The sequence below is a fragment of the Pteropus vampyrus genome, unplaced genomic scaffold (genome assembly GCF_000151845.1).
Source record: "Pteropus vampyrus isolate Shadow unplaced genomic scaffold, Pvam_2.0 Scaffold24, whole genome shotgun sequence".
NCBI classification, from domain to species: Eukaryota; Metazoa; Chordata; class Mammalia; order Chiroptera; family Pteropodidae; genus Pteropus; species Pteropus vampyrus.
In genome coordinates, this window is record NW_011888805.1 from 5,018,279 (window position 1) to 5,038,624 (window position 20,346).

Sequence of the window (20,346 nt, forward strand, 5' to 3'; positions counted from 1 at the left end):
TAATGGTCACACGGCCTGGACCTCTGGCAGGCTAAAGATAACATGTTGACCTAAGTTATGTTTCAACTCCTGAGCCCTAAAGTGGCATGACTCCGGGCTACCTTCCCATGAGACCAGACGGAGGGAAGCTGGAAAAGACCTTAGCACTGAACTCAAGACCTGAAAAAATGATTTTTCACCCTTACTGCACCTCTGACCAGTCAGCTCCCAGGCAATTGTGAAATCCTAACTCATGATGTCTTGTGATTTTGCCCTATATAATCTGTAACCTACATGCCGTCAGGAGTTTGAGCTTTTGAGCATCAGCTACCCGTTCTCCTGAATGGCGCCATTCATCAATAAAATAGCCAATATTTCTCCACTGCAATTCTCGGTGTTTAGTGTTCGGCTCTGCTAGTGCTGGGCAGACGAACTTTTTCTGTTCAATAACACTAGTTCTGGTTCAGGCTTTAGCACAAAAGCTTACCAACAGAAATTAAAAGCACAGAGCTGCAGAACTGTTCATTCTGCAGGCAGTTTCCAAGTTCAAGGAGCAGAGTCGTGCTCTGCAAGCAGCCTCTGAGTTCTAACTGCAAAAACCCAAATGTTGGGCCACAAATTATGACATTAAAGTTCCTGTAAGTTCTCACCTACTTCATCCTTTCATAACACTTAGTAATTAGAACCCTAGTGAAGGACTTAACAAACATGCTTTGAGCACTGCTCCATGCCAGGTTCTGCTTTAAATGCAGGGGCTGCAGAAAGGAAGGTCACTCATTATCCTTGTCCTCAGGAAGCTCCTGGCCTAATGAGAAACGAGATCTCTGTCCTAACTACAAGACAATCTTTGAATCCCTTTATTAGAAGTTGGACGAAGATGTTAATAGGAACACAAAGGAAGAACTTAGAAGATGGTGACAGAAAGGTGGGAGGAGGTGACATTTGAACTGGCCCATTGAAGAATGAGAGAGGGTTTTGTAGGAGCCGAAGGGCTGGGGATCCTGGATTTACTCTGAAACCATAAGAGGGGGAGACATGAGCTTTGATGATGTCCCTTGATAATCATTCCAATGTTTTGGCTTCTTTTCCCAAGCCTGGAGATTTCTTAAATATTCATCTTATTGGTTTCACTCCTCTTAGATCACCTTGGTTTCTAATGCAATAATTCTCTTAGTTTGCTGCCTGGACCAGGAACAGCAGCAACTAGGACTTGGTTAAAAATGTAAGCTCTGGGGCCCAACCTGAATTGGAAACTCTTGGAATTTCACCTGATACAGACTCAGGCAACCAGAAGCTGAGAATGATCTGGGTTGTTTTCGGTGCTTTTAACCTAGAAGAGACAGGATGACTCGCTCGAGGTTTCTGCCTTGGTCTTTCAGGTCCATGGGTTGCCCTGCCCTCTCCTGATATTTTTGTAACAGTCGTGCAGTTGGAGGAGAGAGGCGTTCTCATAGGTCCCTGAACCAGATTCATTTTCCCTTCAAAACTGGTAGAGTGACCGGGAGCCTTAGCTAAGCAGCCATAGGGATGGCACTGGCCTCCTCCCGAGATGCAACGGAGCCCTGCAGCCCTCCTGGGGACATTCTGCTCCGGCGCTACTCCCATTCCAGTGGGGGAGGGTGTCTTTCTCCTAGACAGCTTGGTCAGGTGACAGTGGCGGAGCGAACTTAAGCAGAGACGCGGAAGGACGCGAGCGGGCCGAGGGACGGAGGACGGCGCGGGACATGCTGCCCCCAGAGCTGCGGGGAGTCCCTCTCCCGCCGCCGTCGCCGCTGCCGCCGCTGCTGCTGCTGCTGCTGTTGCTGCTGCAGCCGCTGCAATATTCTGCCCGCGGCGCCAAGCGCTTCGACCCCACCTGGGAGTCCCTGGACGCCAGGCAGCTGCCCGCTTGGTTCGACCAGGCTAAGTTCGGTATCTTTATCCACTGGGGCGTGTTCTCCGTGCCCAGTTTCGGGAGCGAATGGTTCTGGTGAGTGCACCTCCCTCTGTATTCATTCTCTGACCCTGCTTTTGTGTCCCGGCCTCCAGCCAAGTCTCAGCCCACCGCCTTGGCCTGGTTGTTTTGCTTCCTTGTCAGTTTCGTCTCCCACTGTTTTAACCGCGTTTAGAATTTCCAGGGTTAAACGTATCATTTAGTGTATAAGCGCTTCGTCCTGGATGAGCACTGACTTTTTCCTATGTGACTGCTGTTTTCAGACACTTAATGTGGCCGGCCCTGGCTTCTTAGCCTCTGGATAGTTGCACTTATCAAGTTGTAGTTTTCATACTACAGTATAATCATCGACTGGTTAAACGAGCAGAAATTAATCAACTTGTGTAGAGTTAAATGATGGGCAGTGAAGCTTGGGCCTAAACTGTCCCTTGATACTGAGACTCGATGTTCTATCAGCTACCTGCCAATTTTGTGTGGTTAAACAAATTCATGAGTATGTGAAATATCTGTTCATTTGGGTGTAAACTGGCGCTCTAATGTCAAACTATTACCATGGGTGCCTCTAAAAAAATTTTTAAAAAGGTTCTAGAATGTTACCTTAATTTAAAAAACCTTAATTATTAATAGACTATATGGACGATGCTGCACAAATTACTCCTTAGATTTTACCTTGAGACCTATATAAAAATATGCATGTAATCTCTTACAACTATGAAGTGTTTCAGATACCTTTCCTAATTAAATATTTCAGGTATTAAATTCCTCAAGATAGAAATGTAATCAAATATATGTGTTGTGTATATGTGTGTGCATATATATATTCCTAAGTAAAATAAAAATGAGTTTATTAAAATCTACTTTACATATTATGTAGTGTACATCAAATTTAACATATACTATATATAGTAGATACAATATAGAGTATACTTAGTATACTTTGTAACATTTTCTACAGATTAACTTTCTACAACCAGTAAGTATTATTAAATTAGGCCAGTCGTGTAAGCTATGGAGTACTATTCGTCTACTCTTTTGAAATCAATTTGTTGTAAAACAAGGGACTTTCTTCTTACACCATGTTTTACCAAACGTATTTACTTCAGGATGTTATAAATCTTTCTTTGCAAGTTTTGTGCCCTAAGGCATTTTGGGGGTATTTTTGAAATGTTTCAGGTTAGCTAGGTACATAAATTAACAGTTTTTCTTATTTTATTAAACATAATACATATTTTAAGTTATCATTTTGTTCAGCCATGAAGAATAAGTAAATATACATTTGATGCTGGAAGAGGATTTGACGTTTGTTAATTGAGACTAGTGTTCTGCCCAAAACAGCTAGTTTCGAGAAATTTTATTCTTTGCAATTGTTAACTTTTCACTTTCTACAAATGAACACAAGGTTGTTTGTTGTGACCTAGAACGATAAAGATATTTCTTAAACAAAACAAAATAAAGGTCTGGAAGTACATTAACCTTGCGGAAGTTTATATAACATTTATGGTTTCTCTCTGTGTGCTTTCTAAACCTCTGCTCCCCATTCCAATTTGACTGGTGGGCAGTCAACAGTAGTGATGAGTATATCTGACTATCCTTAATGGTAATTTAAAACCAAATATAAATGATGGACTGTTGAGGTGCCCTTTTTCATGTCTATTAGTATGAAATTTGAGAAGTGGCTCTAGACAATATAGAAAATGTAGGTTCAAATTAGACTATGCTAAGAGAAAAATAGGATAAATCTCTTAACTTTGTTCAACTTTCTGACTCCCAGTTTCTCTTCTGTAGTTCAACTTATAAGGTAAAAAGGTGTCATGGGTCAATTCAAATACTTCCACTTCAAGGTCTAGAAAACCCAAATAAAATGCGTAATAACAGGCTTGTTATCATACACAAGGAGACATTTAGAGGTAGTTGGCTCATTGATGAAATCAAAGACAGGTTCTTTCTTTCATCCTCAGTCTGTTGACTTGTTCCTTCATGGTCACATGACAGCCAGGCATCACTTCATACAACCTTGTCTAAAAGCAGGAAGGTTGTTTTTCCTTCTTATTAGAGAGGAAACCATTCCCAGAATCTCCTAAATTGACTTTCCCTTAAATTTCATTGGCCAACATGGCTCAAGTGTCTATGTCGAAGCTGCAGTGGAAGCTGGAAAATTACGAATCTGACTTTTGAGCAAACAAACAGTAGTGTCTGTGACATATATCTTTAATGAAGTCTCAGCAGAAATAACCTGATCATCTTTGGAGATGTAGTGTTGATTATGAGTCTGTTCGTCCTGTAGAAATATTCTTACGAAAGGAGTGGCAGAAAAAGTAGATGGGCCAGAGATGTGGCTTGTGACTTTTTTTCTTGAGAATAGTTACTGCTATGTTTATCTAAAATGTATAATTATGTTTTCTGGTGCAGTTTTCCTCATGAAGCCTTGCTTAGGAATGTAGGCCCCATTGTGCAGAATAAATACATATAATAGTAATCCTTGAAGGTTGAGTCAATATATTAAAATAACAGCATCTTCTAAATTTTACTGTTGCATCCTCCCACATTGATTCTGTGCTAGTGAATATAATAGATCCGTATTATGTTTTAGACACATAATCTTCCTTTTGAAGCCTTCTTCACTTATGTTACAAAGATACATACTACATGCTACAATCCAAAAGTGGAGAATCAATAGCAAATGGATGGCTGGGTTGTCTAGAATGTTCTTGTTTATGAGCTGAGTAGATTTCACAGAGGGATAGATGGAAACGAGAGGAGTTTGGGTTTACATAAGCTTTCCTTGAAGTAAAGTCAGATGAATGGGGAAATAAGAAAGGGTCTGGGTAATATTTGAGTGAGGGGGAATTAGTAAAGGGATCTGGTACAAGTATTTCAAATGTTTCTATGTATGCTCTTTACGTGCTGTTCTGTTCCTCCCCTTAGGTGGTATTGGCAAAAGGAAAAGATACAAACGTTTGTGAACTTTATGAAAGATAATTACCCTCCTGATTTCACATATGAAGATTTTGGACCACTATTTTCAACAAAGTTTTTTAATGCAAGCCAGTGGGCAGATATTTTTCAGGCTTCTGGTGCCAAATACATTGTCTTAACTTCCAAACATCACGAAGGTAAATGCAACATCTATGACCACTGACAGTGGTTATTAAATATAAAGTAGTATTTTTGGAAGAAGAAACTAAAGAGAGGTCATTCACATGAAATCTGAGTTTTCTCTTAGGAGTAATCTTATGTGATTACTGATATTTGCTTATAATTTAAGGGACAACATGTTCCCCCAATTAAGAAGCATTAGGGATGCAGGAAATCATACCCTCCACACAACAGAGAAAAAAATTAAAAAATGATCACATTTTGCCGTATGCATATTTAACAATGTTTTCAAAATTTGATTAAAGTTGTTTGAAGTGGGATGTGGGTTGCCGGTCAAAATATATAATTGGAATTGCACTCTTTCCTTAACTCTCTCTCTCTTTTTTTTTAATGCCTATAGCATCTGGTAGTCCTAGGTGGTCTCCCATCCAAGTGCTAACCAGGATCGACTCTGCTTAGCTTCCGGGATCAGACGAGATCGAGCACGTTCAGGGTGGCCTGGCCGTAGACTCCTTCCTTAACTTTCATTCCACATCTGTAATGCATTCTGGGAAGGCACCATGGGGGTTATGCCATTGCAGTCTTGCATCATTACCAACACACATGGCTGTGCTTTTGGCCAACTCTTAGATGGCCCAATGGTGGAAAATTTGCTAGTGATGAAAGTGACACAGATCCACTGAAAGGAAAAGGACCCCGGAACTGTAATTGTGCCCAGAAATATCAGAGATGGGGGAAGAATATCTGAAAGGAATATCTGAAAGGAAAGTATTAGTCAAGGGTCTCCAGAGAAACAGAACCCACAGAAAGTAGAATAGATATAAAGAGATTTATTACAAGAAACTGACTCATGGAGGCCAAGAAGTCAAGACCCAGGAGAGCTCTGGTATAGTTCCAGTCTGAATCTAAAGGCCTGAGAAGCAGGAAAGTAGATGCCGTAAGTTCTAGCCAAGTCTGAGTCCAAAGATAGGAGAAGATCAATGACTCAGTTCGAGGACAGGGAGAGAGAAAGAATTCTTTCTTACTCGGCTTTTTATTCTATTTAGGCCTTCAACAGATTGGACAAGGCCCACCGCACTGAGGAGGGCAAGCTGCTTTACTCAGTCGACCTACTCAAATGATTCACTCATGCAGAAATACCCTCATGGAATAATGTTTAACTAAATATCTGGTCACCCTGTGGCCCAGTGTAGTTGACAGACAGAGTTAGCCATCACTGTGGTCCTACGTCAATAGAATTGTTTCCACCCATTACCATTACAGTATTTATAAGATCAAAGAAATGTCAAGAAACTATTATTGTCTTAACTTCATATTAAGTCATTTCACAATTTCCTCTGTATGACCATCTTTGCCTTGGAATAAGAAATTTTGCCTCACTGTTTTTAAGAGTGGGGAGGAGAATAAGAAAGAAGAACCAAAACCACAAATCTGTAATTATCTTAGAACATTTTCCCCTTTGGCCACATTCTAGTGGCTTAATAATTTCCTCCTAATATGTTTCTCCTGCTTAGATGAATATTTATGAAGTGTATTTGCTTGTGAACATGTTGATTTCTTGCTCTAGGAACTTGTGCCAAACTGTATGGCACGAAGTATTATATAGTGAGCTAACTGAGAAACAAAACAAAACAGTTCTTAATCACACTGTGAGGATAGATGATGAAGCTCACATTTATAAACTTTCTAGGACCCATGTTGTCAGATGTTTCCATTGCTTATGGAAAAGACCCTGCTGAGCTTGGCTGAGCAGGAAGACTGCTGTGCAAGCTTCAAGTGGTGATACTGAACTGAAGACCCATGTGGTTTTAGCCCTGCTGGACATTAGGGCCTGTCAAATTGAAACATTTTGAATAAGACTTTAAATATCTACACTGCTTTGAAGCTTACCACAAACATCGTTGGAACAAGCGTGAGCTCTTTTAAAGGCTCTAAATGTACATTAAATCTCACCTTAAAGGTCAAAAAAAAAAAAAAGCTTCTTAAAAAAGAATCTAAAGAGTGTGTTCATCTTACACTTGTCCTAATTTACAGGAGTAAAATGTTTCACCAAAAGCACCTTGTATTATGTCTATTCTCAGAGATTCTTTTAGATTTCAGTGGGATAATAACAATGTACCTATTTTCCTAGGCATTAACTAAAAATTTTGAGGCTTTACATGATTTCTTAAGTATTTCATTTTATATATTGCTTCTAATATTTTTATATAAAACAACTAGCAATCTAAATGCAAATTCCTTTTAAATATGAATTATTTCAAAGTGCTTGTTTAATGGTAGATGTTATTTTTCTTACCCATTAGTTGGTAGATAATTCACTTTTAGGTAATTTAAAGAGCAATATCAAAGTCTATGACTTTAGAGTAAGAGGAGATTACAAATGATGGGTATTGTATTTTAAAATGCAGAACTACTGAGGAATAGGGGTTTCTGCATAATAATGAGCTTAACGGAAATTTACATCTAAGAATCACATACAATAAAATAAATAATCTTAAAACCAGGGAATATACTTTAATCATAGCTGTAATTTGCTAATGTTGACTGCTGATTTTGTTTTAGACCCAGTGTTAGCAATTGGCGAGGGGTATAGCAGAGAACAAGCAGATATGATGCTGTTTCGTCAAGGAGCTTATATTCTAAGAAGGAAAATACAGAAGATAGATCAGACTATACAGACCTATGGGTACCCTGAGAGTTACTTTGAAAAACCTCGGCATATGATTTCACTTATATGCGGAATCTAAGGAACAAAGTAAATGAACACACAAAATGAAAACAGACTCTAGATACCGAGAACAAACAGTGGTGATTGCCCAAAGGGAGGCTGGCTGGAAATGGTGAAGGGATGAAGAAATACAAATTGGTAGTCATGAAATAGTTATGGGGACGTAGAGTACAGCATAGGGAATATAGTCAACAATACTGTAATGACTATGAGTAGTGCCAGGTGGGTACTACACTAATTAGGGGATCACTTCGTAAATTACATAAATGCCTAATCATTATGCCGTCGTACGCCTGAAACTAATATAAAATTAAATAAAATTTAAAACTTCGGTTCTACCTTGTTTAAATTCTCATATAAAAGCAGAATACATACTATAAAAAAATTGCCATAAAACAGTTGTTGGTAGAAGCAGTTATTTACATGTCATGTGCATGATCGAATTTCTTTTTGGCATTTGTACAGGTAGAAATTTACTAAAATAAAATCTATATGCTTACATAAGTTTTTAATATAATTGTACAGGCTTCACCTTGTGGGGTTCCAAGTACTCGTGGAACTGGAATGCTGTGGATGAGGGTCCAAAGAGGGATCTCGTTAAGGAACTTGAGGTAGCTATTAGGAAGAAGACCTCCCTGCGTTTTGGACTGTACTATTCGCTTTTCGAGTGGTTTCATCCGTTCTTCCTCGACGATGAATCTAGCTCATTCCAGAAGCGACAATTTCCAGTTTTTAAGATGTTACCTGAGCTCTACGAGTTGGTGAACAAGTACCGGCCCGAGGTCCTGTGGTCAGATGGCGATGGAGGGGCGCCAGACTCCTACTGGAACAGCACAGGTTTCTTAGCTTGGCTGTACAATGAAAGGCATGTATGCTGTTAGAGTTGTTATAGTGACCTTAACGTGCCTAATACATGTATACCATTTCATTCTTTTGCTTCTTGAAATACTTCTTTTCATGTCCATGTGTGGTATAAGGGAAGAAATCATTATAAATAATGCTTATTGAATATGCCGGTATTTACTCAAGGTAATCAAGAATTACAAATCAGAAGTCAAATACAACTCAATAGTCTGATTTTGAAATCAGACTAAAAATCAAGGAATCCAGAATTTTGAAGACATTAATTTTGTGGGTCCCCATCTTCATCTCCTGTTCTGGGACAACGCTTGTTTACTCATGACTTTCTGATTCTGTGCTTTTCAATTCCTCTAATTGCTTCTTCTTTTTATCCTCTTACCCTTTTGATAATCTTTGCTGCCCAATGTCCTCCTTGTCTGTCTCCTTTATTTTCTTAATCGTCAGCATTCTCACCTCTTCCTATTTCCTATTGCTTTCTAGCATGTTCTGGCTTGCCCCATTAGAACAGGCAGTTCCGACTGAACTCCTCTATGAGGTATAAATTATATGGAACAAATTTATATTCATAACTAGAAGGTACTTGGTATTGTGTTATGAAGTCAGGGAGTGTTCTGCATGTATTCTCTAGGCCCACAAAGGGTGCACATACAAATATTCTAGAGAGCTCTTGATATTTAAAATAGCATTTCTCCAGGTACTCCTTCCAACTGGAAAGATTGGGAGCCATCCACTTAAATTTGTGAATCAGAACTGTCCCCTCTAAGTACAGAGATGCAGGAGGCACCACCCGCTATGATAAACAAAGTTGTGGACTTATTTCATGCCACAGTTGACTTTCCTGAGAATTTTCAATACTAGGCACAATTGTAAGAAAGAGAAAGGCTAGAATGTATATAAGATAGTTCAGTCACAGGTGAGAAGAAAGTCTTGACTGTAAATTCAGTGTTGGCTATATCATCCACAATATGGAGGGAGCTTCAGATAATAGTGCGATATTTTTATAAGTGCTGTATGTGCTGGGGACGGGACTAGGTGTTTTATATGTTATTTCTGTTCTAATAATAGATGAAGTAGTTGATAATTTGGAGGACTTACGTAAAAAGCTTAGAAAATGACAGAGACAGGATTGGATTCCACCCAGGTCTATTTGAATTCAAAGCCACAGACTTTGTGTTATATTAGGCTATGGTGAATTTTCAGGAGTGGATTTCAGTCAGATCTCTTTTCTGTGACATTTCCTTTTGTGCAAAAAAAAAAACAACTTTACTTTTTGTTTATAAAAAGTTTACTTTTCATTTCAGCCCAGTTGGGAACACAGTAGTCACCAATGACCGATGGGGAGCTGGTAGCATCTGTAAACATGGTGGCTACTATACCTGCAGTGATCGTTATAACCCAGGATATCTTTTGCCACATAAATGGGAAAACTGCATGACAATAGACAAGTTTTCCTGGGGCTATAGGAGGAATGCTGGAATCTCTGACTATCTTACAATTGAAGAACTGGTGAAGGTACAATAAAATGTCTGATAACTATTATGGTAATATTCTTAATAGAGTGGGTGTGTGAATTAATTTTTTATAATTTGTAAGGCTCAATGGCCTATAAAGACAGGACATTCTTCTGTCTTCCATGTTTGTTCTCCTAGGTAGTAACTATATATCCATGTCTAAGTCTGTAACATATTAACACATTGACAAAGGAATTATTTTATCTAAGAACTATATTCTTAATTTTTTAGCAACTAGTACAAACTGTTTCATGTGGAGGAAATCTTTTGATGAATATTGGGCCCACACACGATGGCATCATTTCTCCAATTTTCGAGGAACGATTAAGGCAAATGGGGGCCTGGCTAAAAGTCAATGGAGAAGCCATTTATGAAACGAACACTTGGAGATCCCAGAATGACACCGTCACCCCAGATGTATGGTATGTTATTCTTCTTACCAAGTACTATTTGATAGAGGAAGGCATTTAGAATTTCTCCAAATACATACATACATACATATATATATATATATATATATATATATATATATATATATATATATATATATAAAGAGAGAGAGAGAGAGAGAGAGAGAGAGAGAGAGAGAGAGAGAGAGAAGTAGGCTAAAAAAGGAAATTGGATAAATGCTTATCTACACAAAACACTTCTTAGACTTTATTTACTATAAAGAGAAGGAAGGAGAAGAAATTAGCATGTTTTTGAATACTAACTGTTTAGCAAATTGAGCTTAAATCATCTCTAGATATCTCCTAATGGTGGATAAATTACAGTGAAAAGTAGTCAGCTCTTATAAAAATTATAAGCAATCCAGAAAAGTGAAAAACACTGAGTGGTTAATCCAAAAGAGAGACTTCTATTTAGTCATTTAAGTAAATACTAACTTTTGCAGAAAAATATTAAAAATCAGCCCAAATAACATTATTTTAATTGATTAAAAAAACTGTAACATGTTCATATATTATTCAAATAAATCTAAACCTGAAGTTTCTTTAAAATTAATTATCTTTACTTGCTAATTTTTCTTTTTATGGTATTCTTTAAAAGCTCTGTCTCAAACTTCTCTCTGAGCTCTGGAAGTTTCCATGTGCCAATGTCATGAATCAGACTCTGCATATATGCTACTTTCTGATGTGGAGTCTTAACATATATATAAATAAGAGTAGTATGAGCGAAGCTCTAAAAATTCACCTTGCGTAGCTACTAAAGTGAGTATAGCCTAATCAAATATAAATCAAAAGATTAGACTAAACGTTCTTTGATCTCATTTGACTTATGACTTAAAAAATTATTTCTCACTGAAGAAAATAAAGTAATGGTAGTTTTAGAATGTTGGGCCTGGGAGAAGCCATAATGAGAACTCAGTACCGATCCTTCATTTTACAGAGGTTAGTTAAATTTGGTTTTGGAATTTTTTTCTGTGCTTATATTTGACTGTGACAGTGTCGAACCTGGGACTTCACAATTATTAACCAATATTCCATTAGTTTTTCTTTTACTAAGTAAAGATAAAAGCCAAGATATTTAACAAGGCCCCCAAACCCCTGTGTCTGGCTCCTGCCAGCATCACAGACCTCAGATGCCCCTGCTCTCTCCTCACTGTTAAGAGCTTTCACCCTTGGTGTCATTGTTTATGCTTCCCTTCCTTGCAGCAGGCATCCACAGTGTCATCATAAGAAACGTCCAAAACTGTAGAGAATTTTTATGAGTTTATTTCAGCCAAAACTGATGACAGTTGCCAGGAAGCAAGATCTTAAGTGCTCTGGAGGACAGTTTTGCAGCTTTTATGGATTTGAAATTGAGGGAATAGAAGGAAGACTACATGGAGGTGGGAGAAAGCAAGGTGGGGATTGGATTACAGGACAGTTAACAAGATCATGTGCTCTGTAGGGTGGTTGAGTTTATTTCAAAGGTGTGTTAACCTAGATGCACTAAAGCACTGGACAGGTCTTGCTTAAGGCAAAAGTAAACCTTTAACTAAAAAAATTATATGTCTAGGGTGTGACTGCCCACCATGACCTGCCCAGTTAGGAATTTATGATCCAATCATCTTGTGAGGTTACTTTCCATAGAACCCTTTTTCATCCACAATAGACTCCAGGATCTATTCCTAAAATCCTTCCAGATTTTAGCCCTGGTTCACTGTCAGTGACTCCAGATCTACTATACAGAATTCTTATTGATTTTTAATATCTGTTCTAATTTGCTGGCCCTCAGTCCTGTATCTTTTCTCTTCCAGGGAGCTTGTTCATTCTACTCTTGCTACCCCTTCTTTTGGTCATACCTCAGACCTGAACCACCTACCAGTAATTGTACTCCTTCTGTGACCTCAATTTGAAGCATTCTACTGTCTAACCTCTTATATTTCAGCTCACTCCACGCAGCATTTCAGCTTCTAAAGTGTTCTGTAATCCATTGATTATACCATCTTTGATCCTATCATGTTTTATCTGTCCTTCATGTCTTACTCTCTCAAATTCTTTTTTTTTTTCCCCTTATCCAGGTCAGATTATATAGCTGGTACTTCCATTGCATATTCCCTCAATTCCTTAACTTTCTCTCTCTCTTTCATACTCATTAAAATCTCAACTTTGATTAAATTCAGCTCTACTTATTCCATACTGGTCCCTTGGCAGCTACACACACACACACACACACACACACACACACACACACACACACACACACACACACTCTCAAATAACTTCATTTTTGGCTTTAAGGCCAACCCTTGTGAACTGGATCTCATCACATATTTTCCACTCAAGGATGCTGTTTCAGTGATTCTCCCCCATTCGCTTCTCATCTTCAATTTTCCCTCTTTATTAGATACTTTCTTAACGCTATACAAATATTTCTTTCATCTTAAAAATGTACTCTTTCGATCCTACTTGGATGCTACCTTCCCATTTCTCTCATTTCCTTTATAATAAAACATGTTAATTCTTTTTACTTGATATTTCCAATTTCTTGCTTCTCTCGGACTCACTCTGGTCAGGCTCTGCCTATGACTGCGCGATGCCACGGTTATTGAGGCCCACAATCACCTCTTCCTTGCCAGATCCAGGGGCGGCTCCCAGACTCTCTTTTCTGAGCTTATGGCAGCATTTGTCTCCGTTGATTGTTGTCTCTCCTTGTCTTCATTTGCCTGTGGGCTGCTCCTTCTTAGTTTCCTTTGCTGGTTCCACGTCAAGTTCCCAATCTCTGAATCGTGAAGTGCCTTGAGGCTTAGGCCTTGGACTTCTATTCTCTATTTATTTTAATTCCTCAAAGGGATACCACCCATTTTAATGGCATTCAATGCTTTACTGATGACCTCTACAATGCAGACTTCTTTTCTTGAACTCCAGACTCCTAAATTCAACTTTCTAGTCAACATCTCCACTTGGAAGTATAAGGATCTTAAACCTGTTAAATCTAAAACATATGTCCTAATTTTAAAATTGTGCTTGATATTACTTCCACCTACCATCTTTCCCATCCTGTTAATGGCAGCTTCATCCTTTTAGGTGGTTGTCAGGCCAAAAACTGGTGTCCTTAACTTCCCTTTTATATCCCACAGCCAATCCATCAGCAAATATCATAACCTCTATTTTTGAAATATCCACATCTGACCACTTATCCTCTGTGTGGCAACTTTCCTTTTAGTCTCCATTGTCTTTTCTCTAGATGACTTCAGTAGCCCCTTGACTGACGTTTCCATCCTTATCCCTTTATTTGCCACAGAACTTTTTAAATAATAAATCAGGCGATGTCACCACCATGCTCAAATTCCACCAATGGCTTCCAGTCAGAGAGGCTTATCAGGTCCTATAAAAACTGGCTCCTTGCTGTCGCTGTGCTCTTGTCTGCTGCTGGGCCACCCCTCACTTTCTCTCCTTCAGCCGCTCTGCTCTCCCTGCTGTAGTTTCGGCAGGCCGTGCGCACTCTTGCACTGGGAGTTCTCTGCTTGCTGGTCTCTTTCTCTAGCTACCCACATGCTGTCCCTCATGTTCTTTAGGTTTCCTCAATGCCACCTCCTCACAGAAGTCTTCCCGGACTATTCCCTGACTATTTAAAATACTACCCCAGATCCCTCCTTTCCAGCCGAGCATGCTCTATCCTTATTTGCCTTCAGTTTTCTCCATAGCACTTAATCATCACCTGACATGCATTCATTTGCTCATTCTAATTTTCCCCACTACAGTGTTAGCTCTGTGAGGACAGAGATGTTTTCAATGCTATGTCTCCAGTTCTAAAAGATTTCAATAACTTTGTTGAATAATTGAGTGAAAAAATGAACAATTTCTGTTTTCTTTATCTAGACTGTACTCTTTTTACTTTTTCCATTTTTTTCTCATTCATTCTTTAAGTCTCAGATTACATGTCACTTTCTTGGAGAGGCTTCTTGCTGATGATGTAATCTAAAAAAATCCCTGTGTTATAATTTTTCAATTTCCTTTTCTTTCATAGTACTTACAGAAACTCAGGCTTTTATATTATTTGTGGGATTATTTAATGTCTTCCTCACTCTAGTCTAAGTTCCATAAGAACAAGAACTCAAGCACGTGGTTTTCTAACACCAACCACAAAACTTGGCCCAGCACTGACACATATGCATCAGTTGAATAAAGGAACATGGAGATTTGAATTAAGGGTGGAAAGCCATCTGCTCTTGCATCTTCCCCTCTTCACTCACCTACCCTGCCTATTTCCAATTCTATGAGAACAGTCCGATGAATGTTATGGCGCAAACAATTCTGAGACCCACGGAGCCAATTGAGATTAATTATGAGCCTTTATTAGCCGGCTGGCGACTGACTCTCTACCACGCAGGGCTAGAGGAGATCAGCCCCGAGCTTTCAGAGCAGGCAGCTGATAAAGCTCAAGACCATATCCTGGTGGTCTCCTGAACAAGCAAGCAGATTACAAAAGTGGAAGTTGGCTTTTAGCATATCTTTGCCCAGAACAACACCCTTAATTAACAAGTAAATGGATTACAGAAGCAGACATTGGCCATCTACATATTTTATACAATACACTTCCTAAACCACACACAAGCAAGTAGGACAACTTCTGATATCTAAAGATATTTCTTCCCTGTAGCTGACTTAGCTAGTTTGCTCACTTGAAAATTTTCCACCCTTAACAATGAAGAGCAATAGTAGAAAAATCTTTGTTCTAAGAACTTTTTGGTACTGGGGAAATGGGGGAAGAAGGTGCTGTGATATTGTTATTTACAACAAGAAATGTGTTTCTGGCGCAGAGTTCCTAGAACTCTTAGAATTTCCCAAGCGATGAGAGCTATAAAGGGTTCTTTTGTTATGCTAATGAGACGACTTTTGAGGCACCATAGGATGGGGGATGGTCGCCAGGAGACCTAATCCTTTAGAGGTTTGAAACTTTAAGTCCTACCACAGATCTCCAGAGAGGGCGGAGGCTGGAGTTTTAATCAATCGTCATTGGCCGGTGATTTAATCAATCATACCTGTGAAATGAGGTCTCCATAGAAATCCGAAAGGACAGGGTTTAGAGAGTTTCCTTCCAGGTTGGTGGAGGTGCTTAGAGTAGTGTGCTGGAGAGGGCATGAAAACGCCTTCCCTTTCCCCATGCTTTGCCCTGTACATCTCTTCCATCTGGCTGTCCCTGGGTTGTACCTTTTTATAACAGACCAATAATCCAGTAGTAAAATGGTTCTTGATTTCTGTGAGTCGCTTTAACAGATTAATTGAACCCAAGGAGGGGGTCATTGGAACCTCCCATCTATAACCTGTTGGGGTCAGATGCCCAGATGTCAACTTGGACTTGTGCTTGGTGTCTGAAGTTGGGGGAAACAGAGAGTCCTCTAAGACTGAGCCCTTAATCTGTGGAATCTGACACTATCTCCAGGTAGACAGTGTCAGAATTGAGTTAAGTTGTATGATCCCCAGATGGTGTCTGAGAATTTTTTTTGTGATATAGGGACCTGTCCACACACAATGGAATTGGTATCAATACCCTTTGGGTGCTTTTTACATTACCATTGGGCTATTTTCCCTTCCCTCCATTAATGAAGACCTGGTAAATATTTACCAAACGAAGTATCTCTGTAAATAATTCCAGACCTGACCCAAAAATAATGAGAAATATTACTATGCCTTTTCCTCCTTTAATAACAGGTATACAACCAAACGTAAAGAAAATTTGGTCTATGCCATGTTTCTCAAATGGCCCATATCTGGACAGCTGATTCTTGGCCAACCCAAAGCTACTCTGGGGTTAACAGAGGTAAGAGGGAATTTTGTCTTCACTGTCCCTTTAAATTGTTGACTAGGATATCCTGATCAAAACGTAGCTTTTAACTTTACAGAGAGCCTTATATATGTTCCTCTTATTAATCATAAGAGTAATTTTAAAATGAACTTCATCGATGATGATGTTTGGCCAACACCTGTAAAAATTTTCTTTCATCTCCCCCAAAAATGACTTATAAAGCAGCTACATTATCTCCGTGCATATCAGTGTAAAATATTCTTCACAATTATTCTATGTTGTTCAGGTTCACTGTATGCATCTGAAATAATGCTTTTCATAAAACTGGAATTGTTATTCCTCTGAATAAAAGTAATATGTTATGGCCCTCCTATGTCAAGTTCATACAAATTTTTGAGAAAGTTAAAGGTTAATATAACAGTTGTAACCACTAGGTCTGGTATTGAGGTTGGTATTAAATATTAGGGGGATATATTTCGCTGGTATTAAATATTAGGGGGATATATTTCGCAGTTTATTTTTAAGAAATCAACAAGTTCCTTAGAGGTGAGTTGTCCATGTTTCTCCTTGCATCATTTTTTCATATTTCATTTCTAACTCCTGTGGTTGATCAGGCAGAAAAGAAGACGGAGTTCAAATCTGATGTTTAATTACAGTTTAGTGGCCTGTGTATGACATTATCTTTTTATTTTATCAATGTTCTCTTTGGCCTTCATTAATACTGTTATTTAAAAGTTCATGGGTTTTGCTTTTATATGCTCTACATGACAAGCAAAGTTTTCTGGTTCAAAATAACTGTAGTTATGTAGAAAACTACTTTTTAAATTCACTTAGTATAAGACTAAGGATATAAAACAATTATAGTAATAACTGGTCACAGTTATGTATGGTCGATTAGTGGGTTACTGGAAAATTTGAGGAGGAAATCTGGCTGGATAAGGGAGAGGAGCCTTTCTCCAAACATTCTGTGTGAAAACTTAATTTGGGCAGTTTAGTTCCAGAGTCATTTTCCCTACTCTTCAGCATTTTCCCTACTCTGACACTTCAGTCAGCCTTCACAGTTCTTCTTCTCCAACTCCTGCGCATTTTTATTTGAGAATATAGGAACAAGAATAAAGGCATAAGACAGACGTATGCACTCTTTAATCGAGGGTTATTAAAACAGCTTGTGAACTACTAGATAAAAGTAAAAAATGAATCTTCTGTCTACAATGCTTGTTTAAGAAATATCAACCATTCCTCAATAAAGTAGATGAGTCAAAGAGATACATTTGGAGACATTTGTGTGTATGTTTTTAATTTCAGGTTAAACTACTGGGACATGGACAGCCACTTAAATGGATCTCTTTGAAGCAAAATGGCATTATGGTGAAACTGCCACATCTAACCTTTCATCAGATGCCCTGTAAATGGGGCTGGGCTCTAGCATTAACTAATGTGATCTAATGTGCAGGAGAGTGGTTCATTCTGAAGTTACATCTAAGACTAGAAAATATCAGGTTTCTATAATTGTCGCATATGGAGAAAGCAAATGTAAAATGGGCCAAGAAAAGTCAAGTAATTATTTAGGCAATGCAGCCTCTTTTCTCCTCTTACTCTCCATTTTTTTTCCACCTAAATTACCCATGTAATTGTTTTAACTCTCCAGTGCAATCTGTGAAGGGGTTTAGAACAGGCCTCAGCAAGATGTGCCACTTCAGCATGTGAATTATTTTGAGCAGAAGGCAATCGAAACTCTGCAAGCTCATGAGAAATTTTATCTCTTCCGTAAAGAATTTAAATTTGGGGCCATAATAAGACTTATCACCAGAAGTAACTTTTTAGGACTTATCTACAGGGCAGGGCAAAGTTCTAATTACGGAACATCTGATTTTCTTATCCTATGAATGATCTTCCTCCTCTATGAAGCACCAAGGCACCTTACCTCAAACTTAGCTCAGAATGCCACGTGTATCTCATTTTAACTTTCTGCCTCTGAACCTCTCATATATGTGGGGCCTCTGAACTTGCTCATGTATGTGGGATTCCCACATATATGCATGTAATTAAATTTGATTATCTTCAATTGTTTATCTGTCTTATGTCATTTTGATTAGACCAGTAGGAAGAACCTAGAAGGGTAGAGGCAATTTTCTCCTTTCCCTATGTTTGCTATTGAAGTCTCTTCACATTGAATTTAATTCCAGCTGTGATTCAGAGGTGGAAATTTTTGTTTGAGTAGCTAGGAATTAGTGTTGTTAAGGACTGAATTGTGTCTCTTGCTAAATTCATGTTGAAGCCCTAACCTCCAGTGCAGCTATATTTGGAGACAGAGCCTTTAAAGAAATAACTAAGGTTAAATGAAATCATAAGGGTAGGGGCCCTAATCCAATATGACTAGTGCCCTTATGAGATGAGGAAGAGACCAGCGATGCAAGCACACAGAGGAAAGACCGTGTAAAGACACAGTAAGAAGACAGGCCATTTATAAGCCAGGGAGAGAGGCCTCAAGAGAAACCAAACCCAATGGCACCTTCATCTTTCAGCCTCTAGAAATGTGAGAAAATAAAGTACTTTTGTTTAAGCCACCCAGTCAGTAGTTTATTATGGCAGCCTGAGCAGACTAATACAAATGATAGGTTTAAAATAAATTTGGCTTACTATATATTTCCAATGCTTACTATAATTATTTTTATTAAAAAACTGTCTTTTTTTCCCTTTTGATAATAAAACTGATGTATATTCAGCATAGATATTTTAAAACATACAGAAATGCCCAAAGGTAAAATCACTGTTCAGATCAGCACTATCGATATTTTAGTATGTAGTCATCCAGGTTTTTTGGTGGGGTCAAGAAGGGTTATGGGATTAGAGGTGTGGCCTATTTTTGTAGGTGGGCTAATTTGAGGTCCAATTTAATTTAATAAATTTGCTTCTTATATTTGCCTCCAAGCAAACTAAAGTTGAAAACTTAATTGAAAATTAGGAAATCTTTTCAGATTTTCCCTAAGAATAAAGCAAAATAATTAAGGAAAAATGATACTGATTTTTATGTAAATTTAAAGAAACAGTGATTAACTGTTGATTAACTTCAACAAAAGGTGTTCTATATTACCAGATATTTATTTGAAGTGCTGCAAGTTCCGTTTTGTCACATTAATTAAATGCAGATATCGCACTGTTTAAAAAAAAGATTCGAATAGAAAGTGAAATAGAATATAATTCATATTTCTTAAAATCATGCTAAAATTTAAAAAAGTGTTTTAAATTACTCATTGTTGAAGTTCAAATTTTGAAACCATGCCAAAGTATTTACATGAATACTTTAATATTTATAAATCTCTATTAATATTTTATTAGAGATACAATGTGGACAAATTAACAGCATCTCAAACACTAGACTAAGAAAAAACAAAAAAAGGAAAAAAACCCAAACAAACTCTCATAAACAGTGTTATAAGAATCTTAAAAGAAAGGTCATTTGTTTGCTTAAAGAAAGTAATTTTGAGTCTAAAACCTATCGGTGGGCACTTAAATTCCTACTCTGTCAACCTTTACCCTTACACATTGAGAATAAAGTAGAAAAATGGAACTATTTAAACAAATTCTAGTTAAATGTAGAGTACAGTTAATGAGAAGCTATGATAAAGCTAAATGACAAAATACAAACCATCAACAAAATGAAAGATACTGAATGGGAAAAGATAATTGCAAATAATCTAATAAGGGATTAATATATAAAAATATATAAAGAACTCATACAACTTAACATCAAAAGACAAACAATACAATTAAAAAATGGGCAGAGGACCTGAATAGACATTTCTCCCAAGAGGACATACAGATGGCCAACGGACACATGAAAAGATGCTCAACATCATTAATCATTAGGGAAATGCAAATTAAAACCACAATGAGATATCATCTCACATTTGTCCGAACAGCTATTATCAATAAGTCAACAAGTAACAAATGCTGACAAAGATGTGAAGAAAAGGGAATCTTTGTACACTGTTGGGATTGTAAAT

General features: G+C 38.0%; 1 protein-coding gene across 1 annotated transcript; it reads left to right on the plus strand.

Moving 5' to 3' along the window:
- Positions 1-1,493: 1,493 nt before the first annotated feature.
- FUCA2 (alpha-L-fucosidase 2) lies at positions 1,494-18,902 on the plus strand. Its single transcript, XM_011356129.2, has 7 exons — positions 1,494-1,948; positions 4,838-5,025; positions 8,262-8,601; positions 9,899-10,109; positions 10,340-10,530; positions 16,246-16,354; positions 17,645-18,902. Exons 1-7 carry the CDS (start codon positions 1,704-1,706, stop codon positions 17,783-17,785), a joined length of 1,425 nt encoding a protein of 474 aa, XP_011354431.1. The 5' UTR covers positions 1,494-1,703; the 3' UTR covers positions 17,786-18,902.
- Positions 18,903-20,346: the final 1,444 nt, after the last annotated feature.